This window comes from Setaria italica, chromosome IV (genome assembly GCF_000263155.2).
Source record: "Setaria italica strain Yugu1 chromosome IV, Setaria_italica_v2.0, whole genome shotgun sequence".
Classification (NCBI taxonomy): Eukaryota; Viridiplantae; Streptophyta; class Magnoliopsida; order Poales; family Poaceae; genus Setaria; species Setaria italica.
This window is the reverse complement of record NC_028453.1, coordinates 8,112,028-8,136,185: the sequence shown is the minus strand read 5'-3', so window position 1 is coordinate 8,136,185 and position 24,158 is coordinate 8,112,028. Positions and strand designations below refer to the sequence as shown.

The following is a 24,158-nucleotide window of genomic DNA, read 5'->3' as shown; positions in this document are numbered from 1 at the left end:
ACTAAGCAACAATGTGGCATGGCAGGGGTAAGCCTCAATTAACTCTCACTTATAGCTATGGTCTGGTGGGTTTGATTTTGTAACATAAAGTGTGAAAGGAAAGAGGACAACCGGAAGTTTCATTACACTGCGACTAATCAACATCAGCCAGTGGTATCAAACAAATAAAATTTACCAACATAATCAGGTGCCACCAGGCTTAAAGAATCAGTGAAAGAGTGACTTCACCCATCCCAGAATTCCATCCAAAAACACTACAGTAGTTAGCAAATGAATGGATTTTAACACACCCAAGTAAAAAAAAACAAAGGAAAGGAGATGTACACTTGTCATCTGAGTCTCCTGATTGAGCAGGGCATCTTCTCGAATGCAATCTGTCGTGGGTCTCCTGACTTGTTACCAGTGCTAGGTCATGGCGAGGCCACCAAACACCTAGAGGCACTTTTAGATCATGAGTAACTGCGATCATTTTCAGATCTGTACTTTTCACTTTTTGGCCTAGGCCTTTGTAACCTTCTTCTATATTAATATATAAATCTGGCAAATCTCCTGCCAGCTTTAGTTTCAAAAAAACAAATATCAAAGCATCATTGGTAACAAATCTAATTTGAAACTGTCACTAACTACAGAATGGAGATCCATGAGTTGAGGCTCACCATGTAGATGACAATGTATAGATATCATTTATTGCCTCACAATATAACTTGTTAAATTACTTCCAACTCATTTTTTGGAATTGTAGGTCAAATGATGTAGCATTCCCCAGAATTTTACAAAAGAGATGATTAATATATAAACTTGCAAATCAGTGCTCTGGTGGTGTCCTGTGCATAAATTAATTTGATATAAAGTATATCATGACTTAACTATTTACAATATGCAGAATTTGACACCATTATGCATTCATGCTTTGTTCATACTAAGCCATGATAGTCGTTGCATCTACCTGGTTTTAAGCTTCCCTGAATATTTTGAATGAAATAGGGCAAGAAAATGTTCTTGATCAGCTAGCTCTACTTGGAGCACAGAACGAATTACATGCATCGTACAATGTTAGATCATCTTCATCTCAGAGATGAATTGTTACTGAGACAGATTACAATTCCAACAAAAACATTCCACATGCGCATTTTCAACTACTCAATGGAATTTGTTGCAAGGCACAGAACCATCTAAATTCTCACCACCTCATTTTTGTAGCCTACAGCCTACTATTCTCTCAGATGTCAGGTATGAATTTAATAAATTTGGCTTTGGCCCTTTGATCAGCTTGCCTTTGGCCGCTTTGGACCTTTTTGGGAGATGGTACTCCGTACCTAGGTAGGAGGCCATGCGGGGGTGGCGCGCGAAGCTCGGATGAGCGGCCGGGGAGCGAGGCGGCCAGGCGGTGCGGTGCGTTGGCGCGTCGCGGAGGGGAGGCGGCGGCGAGGCTGGATCCAGGAGGAGCAGGAGGCGACGGAGGGGCGGGGGCTAAAAAAAACAAGATATTTTCGAAAGAAAAATTGCCTCAAAACGGCATCAAGGGATTGGCGTCGTGCCACGGCCCACGCCCACCCGCCCAATGCCACCAGCGCCGCCGTCCACGGCCGCGGCGGCGGCGGCGGCGCAGCAGCTGGAGTCCCTCCTCCCGCGCCTGACCACGCTGTCCCACTACAAGCAATTCCACGCGCGCCTCCTCACCTCGGGCCACCTCTGCTCCCACCCACCCCTCCGCGCGCGCTTCCTCGACCGTCTCGCGCTATCGCCACACGACACCGCGCTGCCCTACGCGCTCCTCCTCCTCCGCTCGCTCCCCGCCCCCGCCACCAACGACCTCAACGCCGCGCTCCGGGGCCTCGCGGCCTCCCCGCAGCCCGCGCGGTCCCTCCTCCTCCTCGCCGGCCGCCTACTCCCCGCGCCGGCGCCGCCGCGGCCCCGCCTCGACGCGCTCTCCCTCTCATTCGCGCTCAAGGCCACCGCCCGGTGCTCCGACGCGCTCGCCACGCTCCAGCTCCACGCGATCCTCGTCCGCCTCGGTGTGGCCGCCGACGTCCGCCTGATGACCACGCTGCTGGACTCTTACGCCAAGTGCGGCGACCTCCCGTCCGCGCGGAAGGTGTTTGATGAAATGCCCGTCCGGGATGTGGCCACATGGAACGCGCTGCTTGCGGGTTTGGCGCAGGGGACAGAGCCGAACCTCGCGTTGGTGCTGTTCCACAGGCTGGCAGGGAGCTTTCGGGAGTTTCTGCCAAGGGAGGAGCCAAATGAGGTGACCATTGTCGCCGCGCTTTCTGCATGTGCACAGCTTGGAGCATTACAGGACGGATTAGGTGTGCACGAGTTTGCTCGTAAAATAGGTGCTGAAGACAACGTTCGTGTCTGCAATGCGCTTATTGACATGTACTCCAAGTGTGGATCATTGGGCCGGGCTCTTGAAGTTTTCCATTCCATCAAGCTAGAAGACCGAACACTTGTGTCCTACAATGCTACAATTCAGGCACTTTCCACACATGGGCATGGGGCAGATGCATTGAAATTGTTTGATGAAATGCCAGCATGGATTGAGCCTGATGAAGTAACTTACCTTGCTGTGTTGGGAGGGTGCAACCATGCTGGGCTTGTCGATGATGGGCGCAGGGTTTTCGATTCCATGCGGGTTCCTCCCAATATGAAGCACTATGGCACCATTGTGGACCTTCTTGGGCGTGCGGGGCGCCTTGATGAGGCTCATGACATGATTGTGCATATGCCATTTCCAGCAGACATTGTGCTCTGGCAGACAATGCTTGGTGCGGCTAAGATGCATGGAAATGTGGAGCTAGCAGAGTTGGCTGCCACGAAGCTTGCTGAGCTTGGTTCTAACGTTGATGGTGACTATGTGCTTCTCTCCAATGTATATGCATCCAAGGCCCGGTGGGCAGATGTTGGTCGGGTTCGTGACACCATGAGAAGCAATGATGTGAGGAAAGTCCCTGGCTTCAGCTACACAGAAATAGATGGTGTAATGCATAAGTTTATTAATGGTGACAAAGAGCACCTCAGATGGAGGGAGATATATAGAACACTAGATGACATTGTGTCAAGAATTAGTGAACTGGGATATGAGCCAGAAACGAGCAATGTGCTACATGACATTGGGGAGGAGGAGAAGCAGTATGCTTTGTGCTACCATAGCGAAAAGCTGGCCATTGCATTCGGGTTAATTTCTACACCACCTGGGGAGACTATTCGAGTGATAAAAAATCTCCGAATATGTGGAGACTGTCATGTGGTGGCAAAACTTATCTCTAAAGTCTATGGTCGGGTGATAATCATCCGGGACAGGGCAAGATTCCACCGGTTTGAAGATGGACAGTGTTCCTGCAGAGATTACTGGTAAAATGCTGGCACACTAGTCATTTGCTGGCTTACTAAACATGGCATGAGCTCCTGGATATTCATCTGGTGAGGTGAATGCATTTCTAATCCGAAATGTGGACAAAAATGGATAACTTGCGAATTTGACTACCATTTTACTGCTAAGGTTCTCAGAAGATGCAAGGCTATTTTACTTACATTTGCACTGCAAGCACTTCGACATGCCTGTCAATTTGAGGAACATCTTGGAAGCAGAAGGAAAAAATTGTGCACTGGAATTGAAGTTGCTCAATGACCGTTACCTACTAATATTCACAGTCCTACAAGGTTTTTGACAACGGAACACCGTTGCATATTGCTCATTTGCACCTACGTTTTTAAGAGGCCAGGTGGGCTATAGATTGCAACTAGTATTACTACATTAGTCAAGTATGGAACTAGGAAGAACGTTGAGGTGTATGCACACAGTTCTCTTAATGATTTTCCATCAAAGGAGTTAGCAAAGTTTTCCACACTTGTAGATTCTTTACATTATCGATTCCCAACCATATCCCGTGTTACCACTTGCCAACCTACCATGAGAATTTTACTCATGAATTGAATTTTTATTTGTATTCATATAAATCATTTCAGCTTCAATTGTCTGAAATTTGAGTTTGAAAAAAGAATGTGCATCTTAACAGTTGGTAGTCTTCAAGCAAGAACTTGGTCTTTTACGCCTATGTTACTAAATGGAACTGAATCCACCTGATACTGGTAGGTAGTGCATCTGTTTTTGATATTGTCACAAAATTCTTCAAAAGCTTCATTCTTTTTCTTGTTCTCATATATTAGCGGAGGAGGGGGGGGGGGGGGGGGGGGGGGGGGAACCCCCCCGGGGGGTCAATTTTCTTACCAAACGCCTGCTAGTAAGTATGAAATTTCACTGAGCAAAATGGAATTATCATTACAGTACGATGCTCTCACCAACATATTGTCAACTCCTGTTTTTATCATACTTGGAATTCGGATCCTTGTCGCAGGACTTGTTCATTGTGTGTACAATCATATAAAGAAACAATATGCAACATTAACTGGATGACTAGTACAATAAAGTTCTGCTAGTACAGCAGTTCATGTTATATTGTTGGTTTTATGGAAAATAACCTTGAGGAATTCAAAGTAGAAGATTATGCATGTAATAAGACAAGAATTTATGTTGTGGAAGAGGATTGAGTCCATGTAGTTGAGAAATGAAATGAACCTGATCACGCACCTGTACTAGAGGCATCACTGTCATGTATTGAAACGGGAAGTAATTTCTGCTATATTGTGGTACTAAAATACTGACTTATTGTATGATGGGTTCATCTATGCAAATCCTAACAATGTTTGGAAGATCGAATTTTCTTAGACATTAATTTGCTTGGCGCTGAAAGAGCTTTACAATGCAGAACAATATGCAGAAGTCAGATTGCCAAAGTAGTGAAAGAAGGGATCAAATCAAAGAAAGAGAAGAAAGAAATGAGCATGCTTTGTAAACATTCAATGTTTCAGTTCAATATTCATAGTTGTTGCATTTACAGCTGGTACAGATCTTGGACATGTATCTTAATTCTTATGTCCGTAGGTTACATTTGTTGATAAACAGTTGTGTGTTTGAAAGTTATTTTTTCTTTGATTCATGGAAGAGAGCGGGAAGCATGCTAAATGACGCTGTCAGAGCTAGAAAATAATGCGCGTCACTTAACATTGCTGGAGTTCCTGGTGTACTGACTCACAAAAACGAAATTCCTGGTGTACTGGTGCTTAAGCTGCCCTGTGCAAGAAGTTTGCATCAGTCCATGTGCAAAACAGATACCTATAACAATGAATTGCATAACCACATGGCAATCACTGCCATACAAACTTCGTACTTTTGCCAAGTTATACATTCGCACAAATTCACTTGATTTTTTTTCATTGCAATTGCAGGCTAGCAACCATGGTGCTAGAGCTACTCATTTCTACAATTCTACTGTCATATAGTTCCCAAAATGGCTGTGTGCGGTTGCAGAGGTTGGAGGCAATTCCATTTTCTAAAAAAAATATAGTTCCCAATTATACCAATTTATTTACCATGTCAAAATGAAAACGCAAAACTGAGTTCAAACTCCTCAATCCTATATGCACGGCCCATCTACCGTTCTTCATCGCAACCGCCGCTCGCTGCTCGTTATGTGCACGGGCCCATCTTCCATTCTCCCTGCAAGTGCGGCCCAGCCAACAACCTTCCAACGCGAGAACCCCCCAAACCCACAAGCCCGGCGAGCCGGGATTCGGGCGTGGCCTCGGCCTCCGTCGCAGCAGCCAGTCGCCGCGCACCGGCAGACCACCCCCTGGCGCTTCTCCCCGCCATTGCGATTGCGCCGCCGGTCACGGCTCAGCCCAGAGTTCTCAATCCACCACCAGCCACCGCATGCGCGTATCCGAGGCCTAGCCCGCTCGCGGCCGCGGATCTCTCGCCTCGCCCCGCGATGCATCGCGCGATGCGGCTGCGCTGCCTCCTGCGCCCGCCGCTCTGGCGCGAGCCCGCCGCCAACCCCGCGGCGGCCTCCAGCGGAGGCGGTGCCGCCCTGGCGCGGAGGCTCGGTGCGCCGCCGCGGTCGTTCGGCGAGAACCAGCGGTTGTGCCGGTTCTACAGCTCGAAGGAGGGCGTCGGCAGCGCGGAGGCGGAAGCGGTGGGGACTGGCGGCGGCGGCGGCGGCGGCGGCGGTGGAAGTGGCAGCAGCAGCAGCAGCCGCGAGCAGGAGCACGCGCGGCTCGGGGAGAGGGACCAGCAGGAGTGGCTGAGCGGCGAGCGGTTCCTCACCGGCTGCAAGCGGCGGGAGTCGCCGTTCCTCACCAAGCGGGACCGCTTCCGCAAGGAGTTCCTGCGCCGCGCCGTGCCGTGGGACAAGACCGGCGTCTCGTGGAACAGCTTCCCGTACTACGTCGAGTAAGCATGGCAAACACCGCGCATGCACGCCACCTGTTTGCTGTTTTGTGCACGAACGATGTTAACTCAGTTGCGTTGTGCCTTTTGGATTGCTAGTCAGCATGCGAAGCAGCTGCTGAGCGAGTGCGTGGCGTCGCACCTGCGGCATAAGGATTTAGCTCTGGAGTATGGTTCCGGGCTGCAGTCTTCCAGTGGGAGGATATTGCTCCAGAGCTTGCCAGGTACTGATCAGGAATGGAGCTAATGTTTTCATCAATATATGCTTCCATGTGCCTATATCCTATATGGATGTTGAGAATTTTTTTTTGTTTATTTGCTATTGCTACAATGCAGGGACTGAACTTTACCGGGAGAGATTTGTGAGAGCACTTGCCAATGAGTTGCGTGTGCCAATATTGGTTCTGGACAGCAGTGTTCTAGCTCCATATGTAAGATAATCTGCCCCATGTGTTAAAAGTCTCAAGATCTCAGTTCGTGGTGGAACCTAATGTCTGACCTTGTAGGACTGTGGTGAAGATTGTTCAGAGAGTGAGGAAGAGGATAATCATGCAGAGTCAGAGGATGAAGGTTCAGAATCTGAGGTGGATGGCGAAGGTGATGAGGAATCTGGTGAAAGCGATGATGACGATTCTATTAAATCTGTGGCGGACCTAAAGAAGCTAGTTCCATGCACTCTTGAGGAATTTGCCAAGGTATCTGTTTCTATCAAGCTTTGAAACCATAGAAAATAATGGCACTGACAATTCTTACCTATGTCTTGTGTCAATGTATCTTGTTCTTTTGATTCTATTTAGAAAATAAAGTGTTTTATTTTACCTTTACCTATACCATGTATCTACACAATTTATTTAATGTCTGAGTGAGAGACCTAGACTACCAACAAGATACTTGTAAAAACTAACATCAGTAGTACTGTGTTGCATTCAATCTTATTTAAACCAGCCACATGCGATGCTGTTTTCTTTTTTTTTCAACTACAAATGCTAATCCTTGTTGAGCTGCTGTTTCTTGATTCTTTAAATCTTTTGGTTTGTCTTCTTTCTGCCTTACAATTTATGCCTTCACTGCTTGTGCTTGCAGAGAGTTGTTGGTATACAGGAAAGTTCTTCAGCAGCAGAATCCTCCGGCACTGCTGAGTCATCCGAAGAAGAGAAGAGGTCTCTTCAAAAGGGTAACATGACTTCATTATTTTCCTTTTCAGTACTGAGTGTTTTTACCAAGCTGGCTCTAAACTATGTAACAATGAACTGTTTACCTCCAATATGGGGTACGGTGTGCTTTGTTATGGGCTAATTTTGCATTGATGCCTTTGATCATATTCTGCGAGTAGCTATTTCCTTTTGGAGCCTTCTCAGTGCATTTGGTAGGCTAAGTTCTTCTGTAGTGCTTTGAGCTAAATGTCATTTTTCACAAAAATAAGTTGGCCTTTGTTTTATGTGTTACTGATGTTCTGTGCTTTGGATAACGCCTGTTGGTCTAGATCGGGCACATACCCAGTTACACTCTACAATTACTCTGTTATAAGGAGGTGAACCCAAGCACCATTTTACCATAAAAACACTTAACTACATTGCAGTAAGGCAGTTATACCATGTATCCAACTCTTCGTGTTGAAGTTTATTTTATGAGCTATCTACAAAGTACAACTGTACCATTAATTGTACATACATTCTACTCGCTCTTTTGCAACATGGAATTCAGGCTGGACCCTTTTAGCAGTTTTTTTTGGGTAACGACTCTTTTAGCAGTGACAAAAGTTACAGAACACTGAATGAAGGCAAAGCCAACTTAAACCTTTCTCATTATTATTTTCAGGAGATAGGGTCAAGTACATTGGAGCGTCAGTGGTTGTTGAAGCAGATACTAGGTACTTGTTGGAAGCTATGCTATCCTTATTTTGGTTTTGTGGGCCACATTTGTTTGAAATCTGTTTCACTGCCACTCTTTGGATCTGTCTAAACCACATATTATTGGCAATTCTTTTGCTAGCTACCCCCATTTTCTTGCTAAACGAAGGTTATCACATTGATTCGAGATCTGATCTATGTCACTTGAAATAAATGTAGTATGTTATAATAATGTGAGCTTGTAATATAAAATATTTCCATCTGATAGGCATTTCAATATGTGGGCTGTGTTTATGTGAGATGTCTGTTCATGCATTTGGGTACACTTGCAAGCAGAAGGCTTAGGCAGAAACATGGTTGCACCCAGATAGGTTTTGTAGGGTGAGAGGTTCACACACATTTGTGATCTTATGTGTCTACATGTGACCACATGTTTGCCACTAGTATTTTTACACTAATCGTGATGCATATCGTATATGTCAAATCACAGGATCATTTTGGGGCAAGTACCTACTCAAGATGGCTCAAAGAATGCCTATACCTTTATTAGTGGCAGGTGGGTGGATAAGTCTTTCTTGTATCTGTATAGTAAATAGGGCTAGAAGATTTTGACTTTTTCAGGGCATTCTTCGTTGCATGTTTTTTTTTGCGAGTAATCTTTGTTGAATGTTATTGCCACAGCATTTCAGCTTTATGTGGCTTGACACATCATTTTAAGTGACCATCAGAAGTTAATTCATTTATACTTTTCTTAGCTTTCTCATTAAAACAAAAATGACAAAAAAGACGAAATATTTAAGATTAGAACTATAAAGCCTATTTTTGCACATTGACAAAAATATTAGTTGTCACGTGAGGTTACGAGGGCTGAGGGACATGCATTTTAACATGGCTTACTATACACTTTTGAAGTTGAGTTTGTACCTTGAATAAACAATGGGTTAATTTTACATATCATGATTGTTTTGGAAATGTTTGTATTCTTATACTGCTTAGTGTTGTAGGTGATACATAGCGGCAGAATCTTATATACACGTGCTTAGCCTTTTTTCCAACATTGTTTTTGATGATTTGATTTCTGGTTGTATTTCCTTACATTGCATGCTCGAGCCTTTGCCAATGGGGTTGCATTATTATCTCTCAACATTTGTAAGTACTAATCCTGTATAATTGAACATTCTTCTATCTATTATAATTGTAATTGCAGAACTTTATCAAATGGACAGCGTGGAGAGGTGTATGAGATCAATGGCGATCAAGTGGCTGTTATATTTGACCCTCCTGAGGAGAAGGTGGCTGATGGTAACAAAGATGAAGCAAACAAAGAGCAAAATGCTAAACCAGCAGTTTACTGGGTTGACAGTATGCTTCTAGTCCCAAGCCTCCATATTGCTATATTCAGTTTGGACATGTCTGCAATTTAGCATTGTTTCCTTTTTGTACTTCTAGCTCAGGATATCGAGCATGACCATGATACTCAGGCGGAAGATTGGCATATTGCAATTGAAGCACTTTGTGAGGTATTTTGTCTGCAAATAATTGTTTACATATAACTTGTATTATCTTGATATATTCCTTTCTCCCGTGTACATGCATCTGATTGCATAGATTCACCACTCAGTCTGTTGTACAATTGACAAGATTCACAAGTTTTCGTGTCCTTATGAAGTTATGATTTGCTTAATAAACTTACCTATAATGTCATGTTTACTAAATTAGGTACTGCCATCTCTAGAACCAGCCATCGTTTACTTTCCAGACAGTTCCCAGTGGTTGTCTAGGGCAGTTCCAAGATCAAATCGTAGAGAATTTGTTGAAAAGGTAGAGGAAATGCTTGACCAGCTCACTGGACCTCTAGTTTTGATATGCGGGCAGAACATAGCGGAGGCATCAACAGAAGCATCTAAGGATAAAGAACCTGTAAGCCATATAAACTCCCGTAGCCCTACCTGCTTGCATTCAATTATATATTTTGTTGTTGGTTCTTATGTTGTTTTTGCATAAATACAGAAGACTCTGCTGTTCCATAATATGGCTCGCCTGTCTCATCTGGTAATTTTCTTACTAACCTGCTAAAGAAGATATGCTTGTTTTCTGATCCTTCCCTATTGCAACTGGTCCAGAAAACAGTTATTCTTCCAGTTATTCGTGTATTTGGTTCTGCTCATCTAGATTTTATTTACCACACAAAATGTGCCTAACTAACTTTAGTTTTCCATATATTGCTTCTGGCCCTAACAGTTGCAACGATAGTGACTCGTGATGGGAACCAAATTAGTAACAATTTATCATGCTGATGTTGCTTAACCTATTCTGCATGTATGCGCGGGTCATATGGCAGCCATATTATTAGCATAAAGGCATACTTTTTTTATAGTCGGTTGCCATTGGATAATTTACTAGTGCAGGATTGTATCTAAACTAGACATCATTATGCTTGGCCTAAGCAATGCCTATTTATCCTTATTATTGGCCAGTACAAGCTGGGTTTTTATCGCTATACTCCACTATACTCCTAGCAAGCATGGCCTTGTTCTGCCTGGCCTGAAAATGAATTGTCCAAGTTGACACTGGCTAGCTAGCCTTTCTAGTTCTAGGTGCATAAGGCTGCCCAGTCAGTCTAGCAAAGATTCCTTCATCCAACTTTTTATTGTTGTACTGCATTGCCTTGAGGTCTGGTTAGTACAAAGAAATTTACCTATTCTAATAAAAATTACTGCTACAGCTTTTAAAAGGTGTGACCAATTAATTTATGCTCCCTACAGTCACAAAAGAGTGTCCTTCTGGGTTGCATTCAGTCAACATGTTTACTTTGACCATCGATATCCTAGATAGGTTTTAAAATATAGTTTATTAATATTATAGCTTTGCCTCATTTTGCATATACCTTATACTGGTAATTAGTAGTCAAAGTAGTGTGTTGGTGACTGTCGATGTCCAAATCGACACCTTTTTGTGACCGGAGAGAGTATTTAGCCAGGAGCAAAGCAGAAGTGCTATAAAAAGCCACTGCAATGCCAAGTGCAGTGTTAGAGCAATGGGTGCTTCTTGATGGCCTTCCTGGCAATTGCTGAACTGTAGTTTTGCCAGAAAAGCAAAATAGGTGAAAAGGAGAACAAAGATGTGAAAAGGTGAAAATAGGTGCAAAATTGCTGAACTGTATTTAGCCATCAACTGTGTGTCCCTTCCCTGCTATGTTGTGCAACTTTCTTGGGCCTGCTTCTTTTAAACTTTAAACTGGTCTGAGTAGCTCTTCTCTTTCTTAGCACTATATCATTAAGTTCACTTTGCATGGTGGATTGCGACAGCAGTGCCCCTAAACTTGCTATTACTCTGAAATGTATTCAGACATCATCCTTGAAGCGGCTGGTAGGGGGCCTAAAAGGACGGAAGCCTTCAAGGTCCAGTGACATAACGAAGCTTTTCAAAAATAGATTATTTATTCCTCTTCCAAAGGTAAGTTGATATCCAATGCGTTTTTTTCCCCAAAGTGTTGATATGTGAACCGTGTTGACTTTGCTCACCTGCTGCATCTGATTATGGCTATTTATTGTTACATCAATAACCGTTGGTGTTCAATAACTCAATAACTTGCTCACCACATATGCTCTCCTAGCTTGAATAATGCCCTAGCTCTTCGGCTGTGTTTACACTAATATTTGTCTATTCAATATTCAGGATGATGAGCAAATGAGAGTTTTAAATAACCAGATTGAGGAGGACAAAAAAATAATCATTTCAAGGCATAACCTTGTAGAGCTGCACAAGGTATTGGAATTGCTTCAGAGTTTTAATCACTAATTTCAATCCTCTGTTGATTTTCATTTCTTGACCTACATATATTATATGATTGAATATTGCTTCATGAAACACCTGTTTTATGTCATGATTGATACATATAGGTGCTTGAAGAACATGGGCTATCATGTGAGGATCTATTGCATATCAAGTCAGAGGGTATTGCTTTGACGAAACAAAGTATGTATGTTATCTGGATCCACATTTTGATTCATATATGCTATATTCTACCCTGACCGATGTTATTTATATTCTGTTGATCACATTGCACTTTGGAACGGATCATCTTCAACCTAAAGTTGGTTGAAGATATTGTTTGCCATCCTGATGGTATGCATTTTTATTTGACGGGTCCAATCATTCTTCTAACTTAAAGCAATGCTCTTGCCAAGGTGCTATGGTTCCCACTGTGCACAGTGCACACTTACCACAACAAAACTGTAGCAGACGAATACAAAATCAGTCAGTTATCGATTATGGACCCAACTATATAGTTGCAGCCCTTATGCTTGGCCTTACATGATAAATCAATTTTTTTTTGTTTCTCCTTCCTAGTGAACACAACTCCTTACATCAATCCTAAGGTATTGCCAGAAGCAGGACCCATGCTTACTGCTTATTTATATATTGTTGATTTCAGGAGCAGAGATGGTTGTTGGATGGGCTAGGAGTCACTATTTATCATCAGCAGTTAATCCTTCCATAAAGGGCGACAGGCTGACCATTCCCCGTGAAAGGTAGTGTATCAGTAGTCATGGCAGTCGGCCATCTATCTTTGGATGGGCACTAACTAACACCATTGTCTCCTTTTTTTTCTTTCTTTTTTTCTTTTTCAAGTCTGGACCTAGCAATTGGGAGGTTGAAGGAGCAGGAGGCTTCCAATAAGAAGCCGTCTGAAAGCATGAAGGTAGTTTTAGTTCTAGCTTTTCTATTATAGGAAGGCATACTTTTTCTTCTTGGAAATTCTTTGTACTGTGGGACTGCCCAACCTTAAAAGGTGTCTTCACTGCAGATGTTGGCGAAAGATGAGTATGAGCGCAATTTCATTTCAGCAGTTGTGCCTCCCAATGAAATTGGAGTTAAGTTTGATGATATTGGTGCTCTTGAGGATGTCAAGAAGACACTGGATGAACTTGTAACTCTTCCAATGAGGAGGCCAGAGCTCTTTTCTCATGGGAACTTGTTAAGGGTATTATTTTTCTTATGAATTTTGGTTTCTAATAGTGAACTGGGTTTGTTGTTGCCACTTCCCTTTTGATTATATAAACCATAGGCTCCTAGGTTATGGCTTATTCCTAAACTAACCTACTGCATGGACCTGCATAACATTGCCAGTTTGTAGCTAAACATGGAAAATAATGTTCTAGGGAAGAAACAACCTAAGTTACTACAGTCTACGCCACTGGTATATTAGTATAGTATTGTTCCTTCACTCGACTTCTCATCATTGGAACAAGTTACTGCAGTAGTTGCATACTTGCATGTCAACGTGTAATGGATGAAATCATGAAAAGACTCAAATATATATGAATCCATGAACCAAGTTGCTAAGTCCACGGGAAACAAGCCTTGGAAGTCTTAGATGTACTCCTCTTTTATGATGTGTGAGATTTTGCACCTTTTCTTTCAACATCGTGTATGCTGACCATGTTGTTTGTTTTCTTTTCATTTTCTTACCTTTCTTCAGCCCTGCAAAGGTATATTACTTTTTGGGCCTCCTGGAACAGGAAAAACGCTTTTAGCAAAGGCACTTGCAACAGAAGCTGGAGCAAATTTTATAAGCATAACTGGTTCTACTCTCACATCAAAGGTATTTTTCATCTATATCTAGCTCTCTTTTTGGTATGGTTTGATGAGTCACGTTGTGGCAACTGACAACTGAACAGAATACGTATCAATTTTATATCATATGAAAGTATCCTTTGTCCAATTTATGGATACTTGCATTGCATGATTTGACCTTTTTTTCTCCTTTATCAAATTTGTTAAGCTGCAGAGCAATGGCACAGCTGTTAGCATACTTTCTTGGATGTAGTCCTATGTATACTGGACATTCTTTTTGTATTTGCAAGCATAACCATGATGTTTTGGCATATGGTATATATTAGGTCTTACATATGCTGGTACCATAGAGGTAATCTCTTCTAGCTCATAGTTAGCAGCAGGAAAGTTCTGCGATCTGTAGTTTCAGCATTGCCTTTTTTTTCCTGGTGTACCTGCCTCCTTATATGGAACAGATACCACAAATAGAAATTTCATGATTTCCATCATGGAACAGTGGTTTGCCCATCTTACATATGCTGATGAGAAATTTCTCATCATGGAACTCGGGATGTACGATGACGTTGCTCACCTCTATTCACTTTGCCCATCTATCTCTGTTAACAGTGGTTTGGAGACGCTGAGAAGCTCACCAAGGCCCTTTTCTCCTTTGCTAGTCGACTGGCTCCTGTTATAATATTTGTGGACGAGGTATGTTTTGCTTCAATTCAACGCAGTTACATGGTTGTTAGAATTCTGGAGGATATCCTAAGGGTTTCCATCATTCTTAATTGGTCACATTTCCAGTGTTACCTCATGATTCAAATACTATTACAATTTAATGACAGGTTGACAGCTTACTTGGTGCAAGAGGTGGTTCATTTGAGCATGAGGCAACGAGAAGGATGAGAAATGAATTTATGGCAGCTTGGGATGGTCTAAGGTCCAAAGAGAACCAAAGGATCCTTATTCTTGGCGCAACAAATCGTCCCTTTGATCTAGATGATGCAGTGATACGACGTTTACCTAGGAGGTAAGATCTGCATATATTTTACTTATCCATTTCAAAAAATATTTATGCTTGATTGACTTAGTAAAATGATGATTGTTCAATCAATTTATAGGATATTAGTTGACCTTCCGGATGCCAAGAATCGGATGAAAATTCTAAAAATTTTACTTGCCAAAGAAAACCTGGAATCTGATTTTAGATTTGACAAGCTTGCTAATGTGACTGAGGGTTACTCTGGGAGTGATTTGAAGGTACTATGCTTAAGTCCTCCATTAATCTTCTGATCTTCCCTCTAGCATCACAAAAATGTTACTGGCTGTTGTTTTCTGTGTTGTGTGGATTCATTTTATGCCTTTTCTGCAGAATCTATGCATAGCTGCGGCATATAGGCCAGTCCATGAACTTCTAGAACAAGAAAACAAGGTATCTTGTTCTTGCTTTCCGATATTAGTACTTGCATTCTTGTTCATCACCATGAGCATGGCCCGGTCAGCTCCATGTTTGCTCATATTGTTGCCCATCTTTTCTTAGGGAGACATGGGTAGCACGAAAACTTCATTAAGGGCACTGAAGTTGGATGACTTGGTGCAAGCAAAGGCCAAGGTATTGTAAACTACTGTACCTTCACTTGGGCAGATCTCTCCCAGGATGTGTGTGTATCTCAAGATATGATTGTTTGCCTGTTCAGGTAAGCCCATCTGTTGCTTTCGACGCAACAAGCATGAACGAGCTAAGAAAATGGAACGAGCAGTACGGGGAAGGTGGCAGTAGAAGCAAATCACCATTCGGGTTTGGCAGCTAACATACTCCTGTAGTAAGGTTTCCCACATTGTATTGGGACTTGGGAGCGTGTGAGCCCAAATTTAGTCATACGAAACCAGCAGTAGTGGCTCATCGTAGGCAGTAAACCTGTGCTGTTCAGTTACTTCATCCAGGCCACTCCCTTGCCCCCCGTTTTGATCTGTGAGTCATTACAGCAGTGCTGTTGTCATGTATCGATAGCAAAACGGCTTATCATATGCCAAGTTTTCATGACATACCCCATATTGTAGTGTCACGGGCTCCCATCCGAGAGGCCTGATCGAACTGTAAATAGCCCCCAAAGTTGTCCCAGAGCTAACAGTTTAGCCATTTGCGGCAGTTCCATACAATTTTGATTTGTTGCCGCTGTTTTACATAGTTGGGCAATAAACTCTACACGACTGCATTCGCTGGTCTCTTGAGTAACGCAGGCAAAGCGCTGTCGTAGCGTCATTTCCTTGGTACGTTATTTCCCAGCTTCTGGAAATGTTATACACGCCCACGGAACTTGTAGTTGGTACATCAGGTGTGCAGGTGGATGTATTGTAGCCGATTCTGAGATTTCGTGCGGCAGTTGCTGGCTTTTTTCCGCTTGGGTTTCGATCCCAGGATGATCATGCTCCGGCAGTAGTAGTTAGCTTCTAGCTTGTCAAAGTTGTAGTTTGCTTGCTGCTGCTGCTGTCTACGCACGCAGCTGCCCCGGTAGCAGTTCAACGCCGGCGAGAGCTGTTTGGAACCATTCAGCTTCGAGACCCCGTTCTGTGACCGGCATCAGCAGGCGACATGCGTAGGCGTGGACAGGTCTGTGCTGCAATCTGGCACGACTTGATGCGTTTCTGCGGCGGATCGACGGCGTCGACGAGTCAACCTAGTTGATCAATGGTGCTCGTGTAGTGCCCATCTGTCATAGTGTCATGTGTTCGTGTTGCGGCCCTCCTACTACTACGCCTGTTGGCTTTGGCTGCACGTGGTGAGCCCACCAGCCAGCGTTGAGGCCTTGAGGGCTTGGGATGATGGGTGGGCACGATCCGTGCTGAGTCAGTGCCACATGTAGTACTCTACACGTGCAGGTTAATGTGCAGAATATGCCGTAGAATCTCACCAGAAGTGGCAGCATGCTAATTTGCTAAACGCAGCTATGCTTGAATGCCGGGATGTGTGCTGATACGCACGGTGATACCGTAAGAGGAAATTTCTTGTGAAAAAGTTCAGGTTCCGTAGGAGCCCTAAGTTAAGTTTAAGGGGAAAAATGTTCAGGTTCCATCGGAGCCTTAGGTTAAAAATATGGGGACCTGAGGAAAAATTGCGGTTTCTCAGGAGCCGTCCTTCTCCCTTCTACAGTAGAACCAGGCGAAAAGGACGACAGCGAGGCGAATGCGGGTTCCGGCGGCGATTCTGCCGGCTCCCTTCCTCTCCAGCGGCCGTTCTGCCACAGGAGAGGGAGGAGAGTCGGGGAATCGACGCGCGGATGTATATAGGCTAGGTAGTTTTCAATATACGTCTGGAGTTTGCTCGCCGTCAGTGTCGATGGTGCAGCTAGGGTTTCCGGGAGTGGCGGCCGTGCGGGAGCTACTTCGCCGGCAAATAAAGATCCTCTCTGGTGATGGCGGTGGTTATTGCGTCTTCTCCGGCGAGGTCTTCGTGAGGTCCGTAAGCCTCTCTTTTGTTGCAAAAGGGAAACGAATCCCTTCTTTCCCTACGATGCAAGCTTTTTCCAGGTCGTTGCTGGCGTGCCCGGTGATCGTGGATATATTTTCCAACCTGTGGTCTGATGGCCGCCGGAGCGGATTGCTTCCTGTTCCGTTCGTGCTGTGGGGATGGCTGATGCGCGTTCAGCGGAATCGAAGCACCGGGGATGGTCCAAGGTGCGGGCTCTTGCAGCATTTTCCAAGTTCTTTGGGTCGTCCTTCAGCATGGCGGAAGGAGGATTTGGCTGGACTTCAGTCTGATGGGGTCGCCGGCGTGATAGACGATGGCAGAAACATCGCCGGGTGTGTGCGTCTATATCTTTTGTACCGGAGTGTTTCCTGCAAAAAGGTAGGGGTGTGCTGCACGCATGCTTAATACAGTCCTCCTTTTCGAAAAAAAAAAATTACGGGGACCTGAGAGTCCAAAAAGCGTGTGGTTCCTCGTTTTCTTGAGGCCTACCAACTGTTAAATCGAAGGGAGGCGAACATCTGGCTGCCACGGTAGTTACGCGATACAATTACAAGGAGTGCACTAATGGACTGCACCACTTCCACTGGCATACCAGTGTTGAGTAGTACTGTGCATGGTGTAGTGATGTAACGGCGGACAATGATACAAATGGTGACTATGCACCATCTCTATGCCAATGCCCCTGTATCCATCGAATACAAAGGTGCTAGCTACTTTTTCTTTCTTTTTTCTTTTTCTCTTTTTTGACCTCTTCTGATCTTCTCCTCAGCTCCTTTCCCAACAACCCCCTCTCAACATCACGGGTCCTCACAAGTCCGAAGAGGCATGTCATCGCAACAAATGACCATCATGTTTATTTGACCTGCTAAGTGCCCTTCAACAATCGACAAAAGGCCACCGTTAAGACAAACGTGGTTGAACATCGCTAGGCAGCTGGCATACTAGTTTGACTAGTTATTACCTGTATAATATATTAAAATATAGCAAAGTTAAATATTATGGAAGCTATTTTAAAGACAAATTTGTTGCACAATTTTTAAAAAAGTTCAATCAAAGTATTAAAAAAGTGACATCTAACCAAAGGCAAGTGTAATGTGTATATGCACAGTCCAACGTGCGACACTCTTTTACGAAGACGTAAAGTGATGCAATTTCCAGATTTAGTCAGTCTAAGTCAGTGTTATCTGTTGCCGTTTTTGGGTGATATGTGAAGTTAGATAGATAACATCCATATTGTACATGCCCTAAGCTGTCTGCATTTATCGATCATTTTCCACAATCTATAGTTTCTTGAAATAATCAAATAATTGCATAATTGAACACCTATAGTGGTGGTAAAAAAAACTCTTACTGTACCTGTAACCAAAACTGTAGGCTTAAAATAGGGATTGACTTCAAATAAGACTAGTTTTAATGGAGTTTCATAGAAATTTCATAAGCATTAAATTTTATGGTACATCAACAATTTTGCCAACTTGGCAGATCATTATGAGAAAATAGCTGGGGAGAGTTTCATCAGATGAGAAAGAAGTTTCACCCCATAAAACCTGTTGAGCTACTGTAAATTGCGACTTGAAAGTAAATTGCGAATAAAGTAGATTTGTTTTGTTGGTGTGCACTACTTTTTCAGACCTCGCAGGGTCTCTATTTATACCCTAAACTCAAAACTCCTAGTCCTGATCGATTACGATGCAATACAATATCTATAACAAAAGAAACAAACCTTCTGAACAAAACGACTCGCCCAAGAGTTGGAAACGAACTTAGATTCTATTAACTAACCCTATATCCACCATCTTGCAACCACCTCGCCGATCAAGACTCTTCCACCTCTTATCGGTCAAAGCTCCAACACCTTGGATCGGCTGGGACCCTCCTGTTTGCATCGGCCAGCTCCCATCAGCTCCCATCAGCTGAATCCTCCTGTCTTCATCGGCCGAACCTCCATGATTCCATCGGCTGAGCTACTGTAACCCCATCGGCCGATTTTACTAGCCGTTGCTCCTCTGTCATGCGCCAGCATCTCTGCTTCCTTTTGACGCCAACTCTTAATACGTGTCAAAAAACGGCATCAACACATGCCCCCCAATTTCGGAGTAAAACATATCTTTTGCTCCGAAATTCTCTCAGCCATGATTCGCCTGCTTGAAAAAACGCCTGCGAACAACAGCCTCTCAGATTTCGCGCAGACGATGGATAAAATACCATACATACCCTTCTCAGGCTAACCTATAAACTCACGGCCATCATCTCACTCTCCCATCGGTTCACCTTCTCGCACAACAAAATAGATATATTCTTCCTTGAGTGAAATAGCAACCTTCGACGGCTTCCCGTGTTCTTCAATCCGTAGGCCCGCTTTATTCATGGCGACTCTTTCTTCAATCCCTGCGGTACGTTTCCCATCTTTCACCATTCTTCCTGCATTCTTGCTTTTTCTCATTTGATCTAGAGATTTCCGCATCCTTAGGAACTTAGGAATAGGATCATTATTCCTATAGATGACAAGCCCGGATTTATCTACTTAGGCCCCATGGGGAATTCTGACTCGACAGAATTAATCAACCTAGAAACCAATAGAATCCCCTTCAAGCTTGCATCCATGGATCTGACCAATTGGAGCCAAACCTTCAGATCTTGGCCCGGACATGCAGCAGGATGAAAAAACTGGTATCTCAGGATGGCAGCTTCAAAAAGGCCTCTTTGGGAACAGTACAACACCAGCCAGTGCATCACCCTCTCCTTATCGGACATGGCCCAAAATGAATCCATGCTCATTGCCGCATCGTATTTCTGGTCAGATGCTCTGAACGCTTTCTTGTTTGGTCATGGACCAATGACCCCAACACTAGCCGATGTTCTGATGCTGACGGGTTTGGACATCACCTCTGTTGATAATGCATTCGCCCTTCCTGCCAAAGCTTCTCATCGGCTGGAAACAAAGACCATCAGCGGATGGAAAGGCTACATCAGTCGTCATGCTAAAAATGGAACTGTTGATGCTAGGGAACATGTTGCCTTCCTGAATATGTGGCTGGACAAGTTCATATTCTGTGGACGATTGGCCGGACCAACTACCAATTTGACAGTCTTAGCTGAATCGGCAAGTTCCAGTACTGAAGGCATTACGTCGCTTAGCCGATCGAGCCAAACAGGAGCAATTGCTCAAGGACAAGGAGTCTCACAAGCTCTGTGCCAAGGAAATCCACAAGAGGATTGGCATCTCAAACAATTCTCGTCTTGACATCGTCGGTGAGATCGATCAGCTCAAGGCAAGGAGAGCAGCAATAATGAAAGAGCTGAAGGACATTGGGGATGCCATCACCGTTGAAGAGAACAAGCTTGCCCAACTTCCAGATGCCATCAAAAAATTGGAACAAGAAAAGAAGTTGCATGCTCAACAGGCTTATCGGCTACACAAGAGTATGTAGCCGATTTTCGACTCAGCCGATGCCTATCGCAAAGAGATCGAAGAGGCTGACCATATTCACACGCATGCAATAGATGCCATCCGTACCCTCTTGGGACTGTTGTAACAAACTTTATTTTTAATTTGTGTATATCTTCTATGCTTGATGACTATCTTTTCGCGATCCAAATACTTTAATGTTCGTATTGCAATCGACTTAAATGCAAACTAACTGTTCCTCTGCCGCTCTGTTCGACTCGCCAACGGCTACCTCATTCAAAGCATTTCCTTTGACCAACCGTTCCTCGCTTCAAATGTTCAGATTCCTTCAAAACCACCTTACAAGTACGAGCACCAACACCCCCCTTGAAAGCATTCAAAAAATTGCAAAAACTCTGTCCCTCCACAAGTTTCTCAAACCAGACCGAATCCAAACAACCAAGATGGCTTCGTTTTCATCAGTCAATCAGGTACCACTCTGCGATCTTGTTCTAAATTGACTGTTCTGAGTCCATTCTTATCTGCAATTTACACCATTTATTCTCCCTTCTTCCAGATGAACCCGGTGAACAGTCAACTCGAGGCGATCATCCAGATCCTCCAATCCAACGAGAAGCTCTCTCAAGCAGACAAAGATCTAATTCAGGCCAACCTTGATCAAGTTAGAGATTACACTCCCTCGGATGTTGAGCTGGTTTTATTTGCAATTAACTCTGCAAGTTCAAGTCGGCAGACACAACAATTGGCTACTCAAACACAAGGCCTTTGGCTTTCTTCTTCGATTCTCGAAAGCAAATTGACTACTCTGGAAGCCGGAAGGGATCAGCTTCTGCAAGAACTGAACCAGATCAATAGTGAGATTGATATAACCACAACTCAACTGGGACACCATCCGGGCCTGCTTCATCAAAGGGAACAAGCAATCGCCAATCTTCAAGATGAAGACAACCAAGCTCGCCTGCGTGCGATAAAATCGATCCAAGACTTCTTGGGTTCGATGTAATGTCTTGTTGTACCTTCGTAACTTAGAGATCGCAGGTTTTATTTGTTCTAAGGGTGACAAATATTGCGTCGGCCATGTATCAGCTGACGTACCGAACTGAAATCGGCTTATTCGTATCGGCTATCAGCGTGTTTGCTTTTCTTCTTTTTTCACTAAAGGCGGTACTCTCAGTATTAGCTATGACAGTCCGAAGCCTCAAGCCATCGGCTATGCATCTACCCATATACTAGGGTAGTATTTCTTCAAGTATTTCCCATTCAAAGCTCTAGCGAATTCTTTTCCTTCAAGAGTTTCTAGAATATACGCATTGCTCGGAGCACAGTGACTCACCCGATACGGCCCTTCACATGTAGGCAACCATTTTCCGTATTTAGTATCTTTAGACCCTATCGGCAACACCAGTTTTGAAACTAGATCCCCCTGGGAAAACTCTTTGACTTTGACCTTCTTATCATACCATCTGGCCACTCTCTTTTTATTCTCTTCAATACTGATCAAAGCCCTTAGCCGATGACCTGCTAGATCCTCCAACTCTCCTTTCATCAGGATTGAGTAATCGTCGGCCGTCAGTTGATCTTGCAACGATATACGTCTTGATCCCATTTTCAATTCCCAAGGCAAAATTGCTTCATGCCCATAAACCAACTAATAAGGGGATACTTTTGTAGCACCATGACAAGTCATCCGATATGCCCATAAAGATTCATTTAACGCAACATGCCAACGTCTTGGTTGCTCTTCAATTTTTCTCTTAATTAACTTGATAATCCTCTTGTTGGATGCTTCATCCTGACCATTTATTTGAGCATAATATGGAGAAGAACTCAATAGTTTAATTCCCATACTGGCAGCAAATTCCTCAAATTCCCCTGAAGTGAACATAGTCCCTTGATCGGTTGTGATAGTGTGAGGGATGCTGAACCGATAGATAATGTGTTCTTTAACAAAGTCGATCATGCTTGCCGATGTCACATTTTTCAAAGGGATTGCTTCAACCCATTTTCTAAAGTAATTTGTTGATACCAATATGAACTTGTGACCCTTTCTTGATGACGGATAAATCTGGCTGATTAAGTCAATCCCCCAACCCCTGAAGGGCCACGACTTAATTATAGGATTCATAGCCGATGCCGGAGCTCTCTATATGTTGCCAAACCTTTGGCAATCTTGACAACCCTTGTAATATTTGAAGCAATCTTCGAGAATAGTCGGCCACTAGTACCCATTATTTCTAATCATCCATTTCATTTTAAAGGCCGATTGATGAGCCCCACAAACTCCCTCATGAATTTCGCCCATCAGTCCTTTTGATTCTTCAACACTAAGGCACTTGAGCAAGACCCCATCAATTGTTTGATAATATAAATCATCCTCGAGTAACACATATTTCATAGCCTGAAGACGTATTCTTCTGTCAACCTTCTTGGATGGATCCTTCAAATAATCGGCTATCTCCTTTCTCCAATCGCTAGGCGTTGACTCTAAAGCCATAGCCCCGCGAATCAGCCGGTACCCGGAGGCATTTTGAGCGAGCTTGTTAGCTTCTTCATTGTAGGATCTGGGAATATGTTCAATGGTTACACTCTTGGATTCCTTAAGTAACTGGAGGCACTCTTCATGGTAGACTCTCAAAATGTCATCTCTGCATTCACATCCTCCAGTTAGTTGATTGACGACCAGCATATAATCCCCAAATATTTCAACAGCATCGGCTTTAATCTCTCTCAACAACTTGATGCGTTTTAAAACAGCTTGATACTCATCCTGATTATTGGTAGTAGTAGCATCAATCGGCAACGAAAATTCATAGTTTGCCCCCCGTGGCGACACAAGCATTATGCTGATCCCTGAACTGACTCCACATGAAGATCCATCAAAGAATAAGGTCCATGGAACTAGTTTCACAACAACAACCTCCGGACCATAGTGCTGAACAACAAAATCAGCCATGACTTGTCCTTTAATAGCTTTAGCTGACTCATACTTCAGGTCAAACTCTGACAGAGCCAGAATCCATTTTTGGATTCTTCCATTCAAAATCGGCAACGGGGCTCGCATGTCATTCCCTTTCTTGTCTTTTTCCCTTCCCCTTCCTCTCTGCCCTTCTTCCCACCCGATTTTTTTTGTTTTTTTAGCCCTTTATGCGAAAGATTCTCACAAATACGCCCCTAGCGGAACCAATTCCAAAAATGGACCCTTAGCTTGACGCCATCCACACTGCCGCCAAGCTTACACGTCTTGGTGCCAGCCATCCTGGCGCCAAGGTCCATGCGCAGTTGCTGACGCAGATGCCGATGTGGCGGGGGCTTGGCGCCATCCATGATGGCGCCAAGCCTTGGCGCCGTGGATCTTGGCGCCGTGGATCTCGGCGCCGAGCAATTTACCCCATGCCTCCTGGCGTTTCGAACGAAACAAGTATAATTATTCCGAGATGTAGAAAAAAGATTCAACACACGGGATTGAACTCAGGTCTTTGGGATAAGAAGCCCACGTCCTAACCAGTTGAACTAGAGCGTAGTTTGTTGCACACTCCTCGGAATAATTATACTTGTTTTGTTCAAAACACCAGGAGGCAT

The 24,158-nt window shown here is 43.9% G+C and overlaps 3 protein-coding genes across 4 annotated transcripts; all 3 read left to right on the top strand.

Annotated features, from left to right (window-relative positions):
- The first annotated feature begins 1,385 nt into the window (after nt 1-1,385).
- Nucleotides 1,386-3,975, top strand: LOC101762452 (pentatricopeptide repeat-containing protein OGR1, mitochondrial). The gene has a single exon (XM_004966769.3). It carries the CDS (start codon nt 1,562-1,564, stop codon nt 3,356-3,358), a length of 1,797 nt encoding a protein of 598 aa, XP_004966826.1. The 5' UTR covers nt 1,386-1,561; the 3' UTR covers nt 3,359-3,975.
- A 1,665-nt stretch (nt 3,976-5,640) lies between these two features.
- On the top strand, nt 5,641-15,907 carry LOC101762032 (spastin). Of its 2 annotated transcripts, XM_012845676.3 has the most exons (24): nt 5,641-6,292; nt 6,389-6,513; nt 6,626-6,720; nt 6,796-6,984; nt 7,373-7,463; nt 8,108-8,159; nt 8,630-8,695; nt 9,347-9,501; nt 9,589-9,659; nt 9,859-10,059; nt 10,150-10,191; nt 11,488-11,595; nt 11,818-11,907; nt 12,042-12,117; nt 12,578-12,674; nt 12,775-12,844; nt 12,950-13,126; nt 13,625-13,747; nt 14,326-14,409; nt 14,547-14,731; nt 14,823-14,961; nt 15,074-15,133; nt 15,242-15,313; nt 15,399-15,907. In XM_012845676.3, the coding sequence occupies exons 1-24, from the start codon at nt 5,832-5,834 to the stop codon at nt 15,510-15,512; spliced, it is 2,943 nt and encodes a 980-aa protein (XP_012701130.1). In that variant the 5' UTR covers nt 5,641-5,831; the 3' UTR covers nt 15,513-15,907. The 2 variants fall into 2 exon arrangements, with proteins under 2 accessions (XP_012701130.1, XP_022681758.1); XM_022826023.1 differs by lacking the exon at nt 8,630-8,695.
- Nucleotides 15,908-16,795: 888 nt separating this feature from the next.
- Nucleotides 16,796-17,870, top strand: LOC111257107. The gene is made up of 2 exons (XM_022826188.1): nt 16,796-17,157; nt 17,230-17,870. Exons 1-2 carry the CDS (start codon nt 16,886-16,888, stop codon nt 17,573-17,575), a joined length of 618 nt encoding a protein of 205 aa, XP_022681923.1. The 5' UTR covers nt 16,796-16,885; the 3' UTR covers nt 17,576-17,870.
- Nucleotides 17,871-24,158: the final 6,288 nt, after the last annotated feature.

Excerpts from the sequence above, each read along its gene's own strand:
- LOC101762032 (XM_012845676.3), top strand. The coding sequence starts at position 5,832 with ATGCATCGCGCGATGCGGCTGCGCTGCCTCCTGCGCCCGCCGCTCTGG. Across the intron at positions 11,908-12,041 it reads ACCTTGTAGAGCTGCACAAG|GTGCTTGAAGAACATGGGCT; the intron begins GTATTGGAATTG and ends TGATACATATAG. Across the intron at positions 12,675-12,774 it reads CTGACCATTCCCCGTGAAAG|TCTGGACCTAGCAATTGGGA; the intron begins GTAGTGTATCAG and ends TTCTTTTTCAAG.
- LOC111257107 (XM_022826188.1), top strand. The coding sequence starts at position 16,886 with ATGCGGGTTCCGGCGGCGATTCTGCCGGCTCCCTTCCTCTCCAGCGGC. Across the intron at positions 17,158-17,229 it reads TCCGGCGAGGTCTTCGTGAG|GTCGTTGCTGGCGTGCCCGG; the intron begins GTCCGTAAGCCT and ends AGCTTTTTCCAG.
- LOC101762452 (XM_004966769.3), top strand. The coding sequence starts at position 1,562 with ATGCCACCAGCGCCGCCGTCCACGGCCGCGGCGGCGGCGGCGGCGCAG.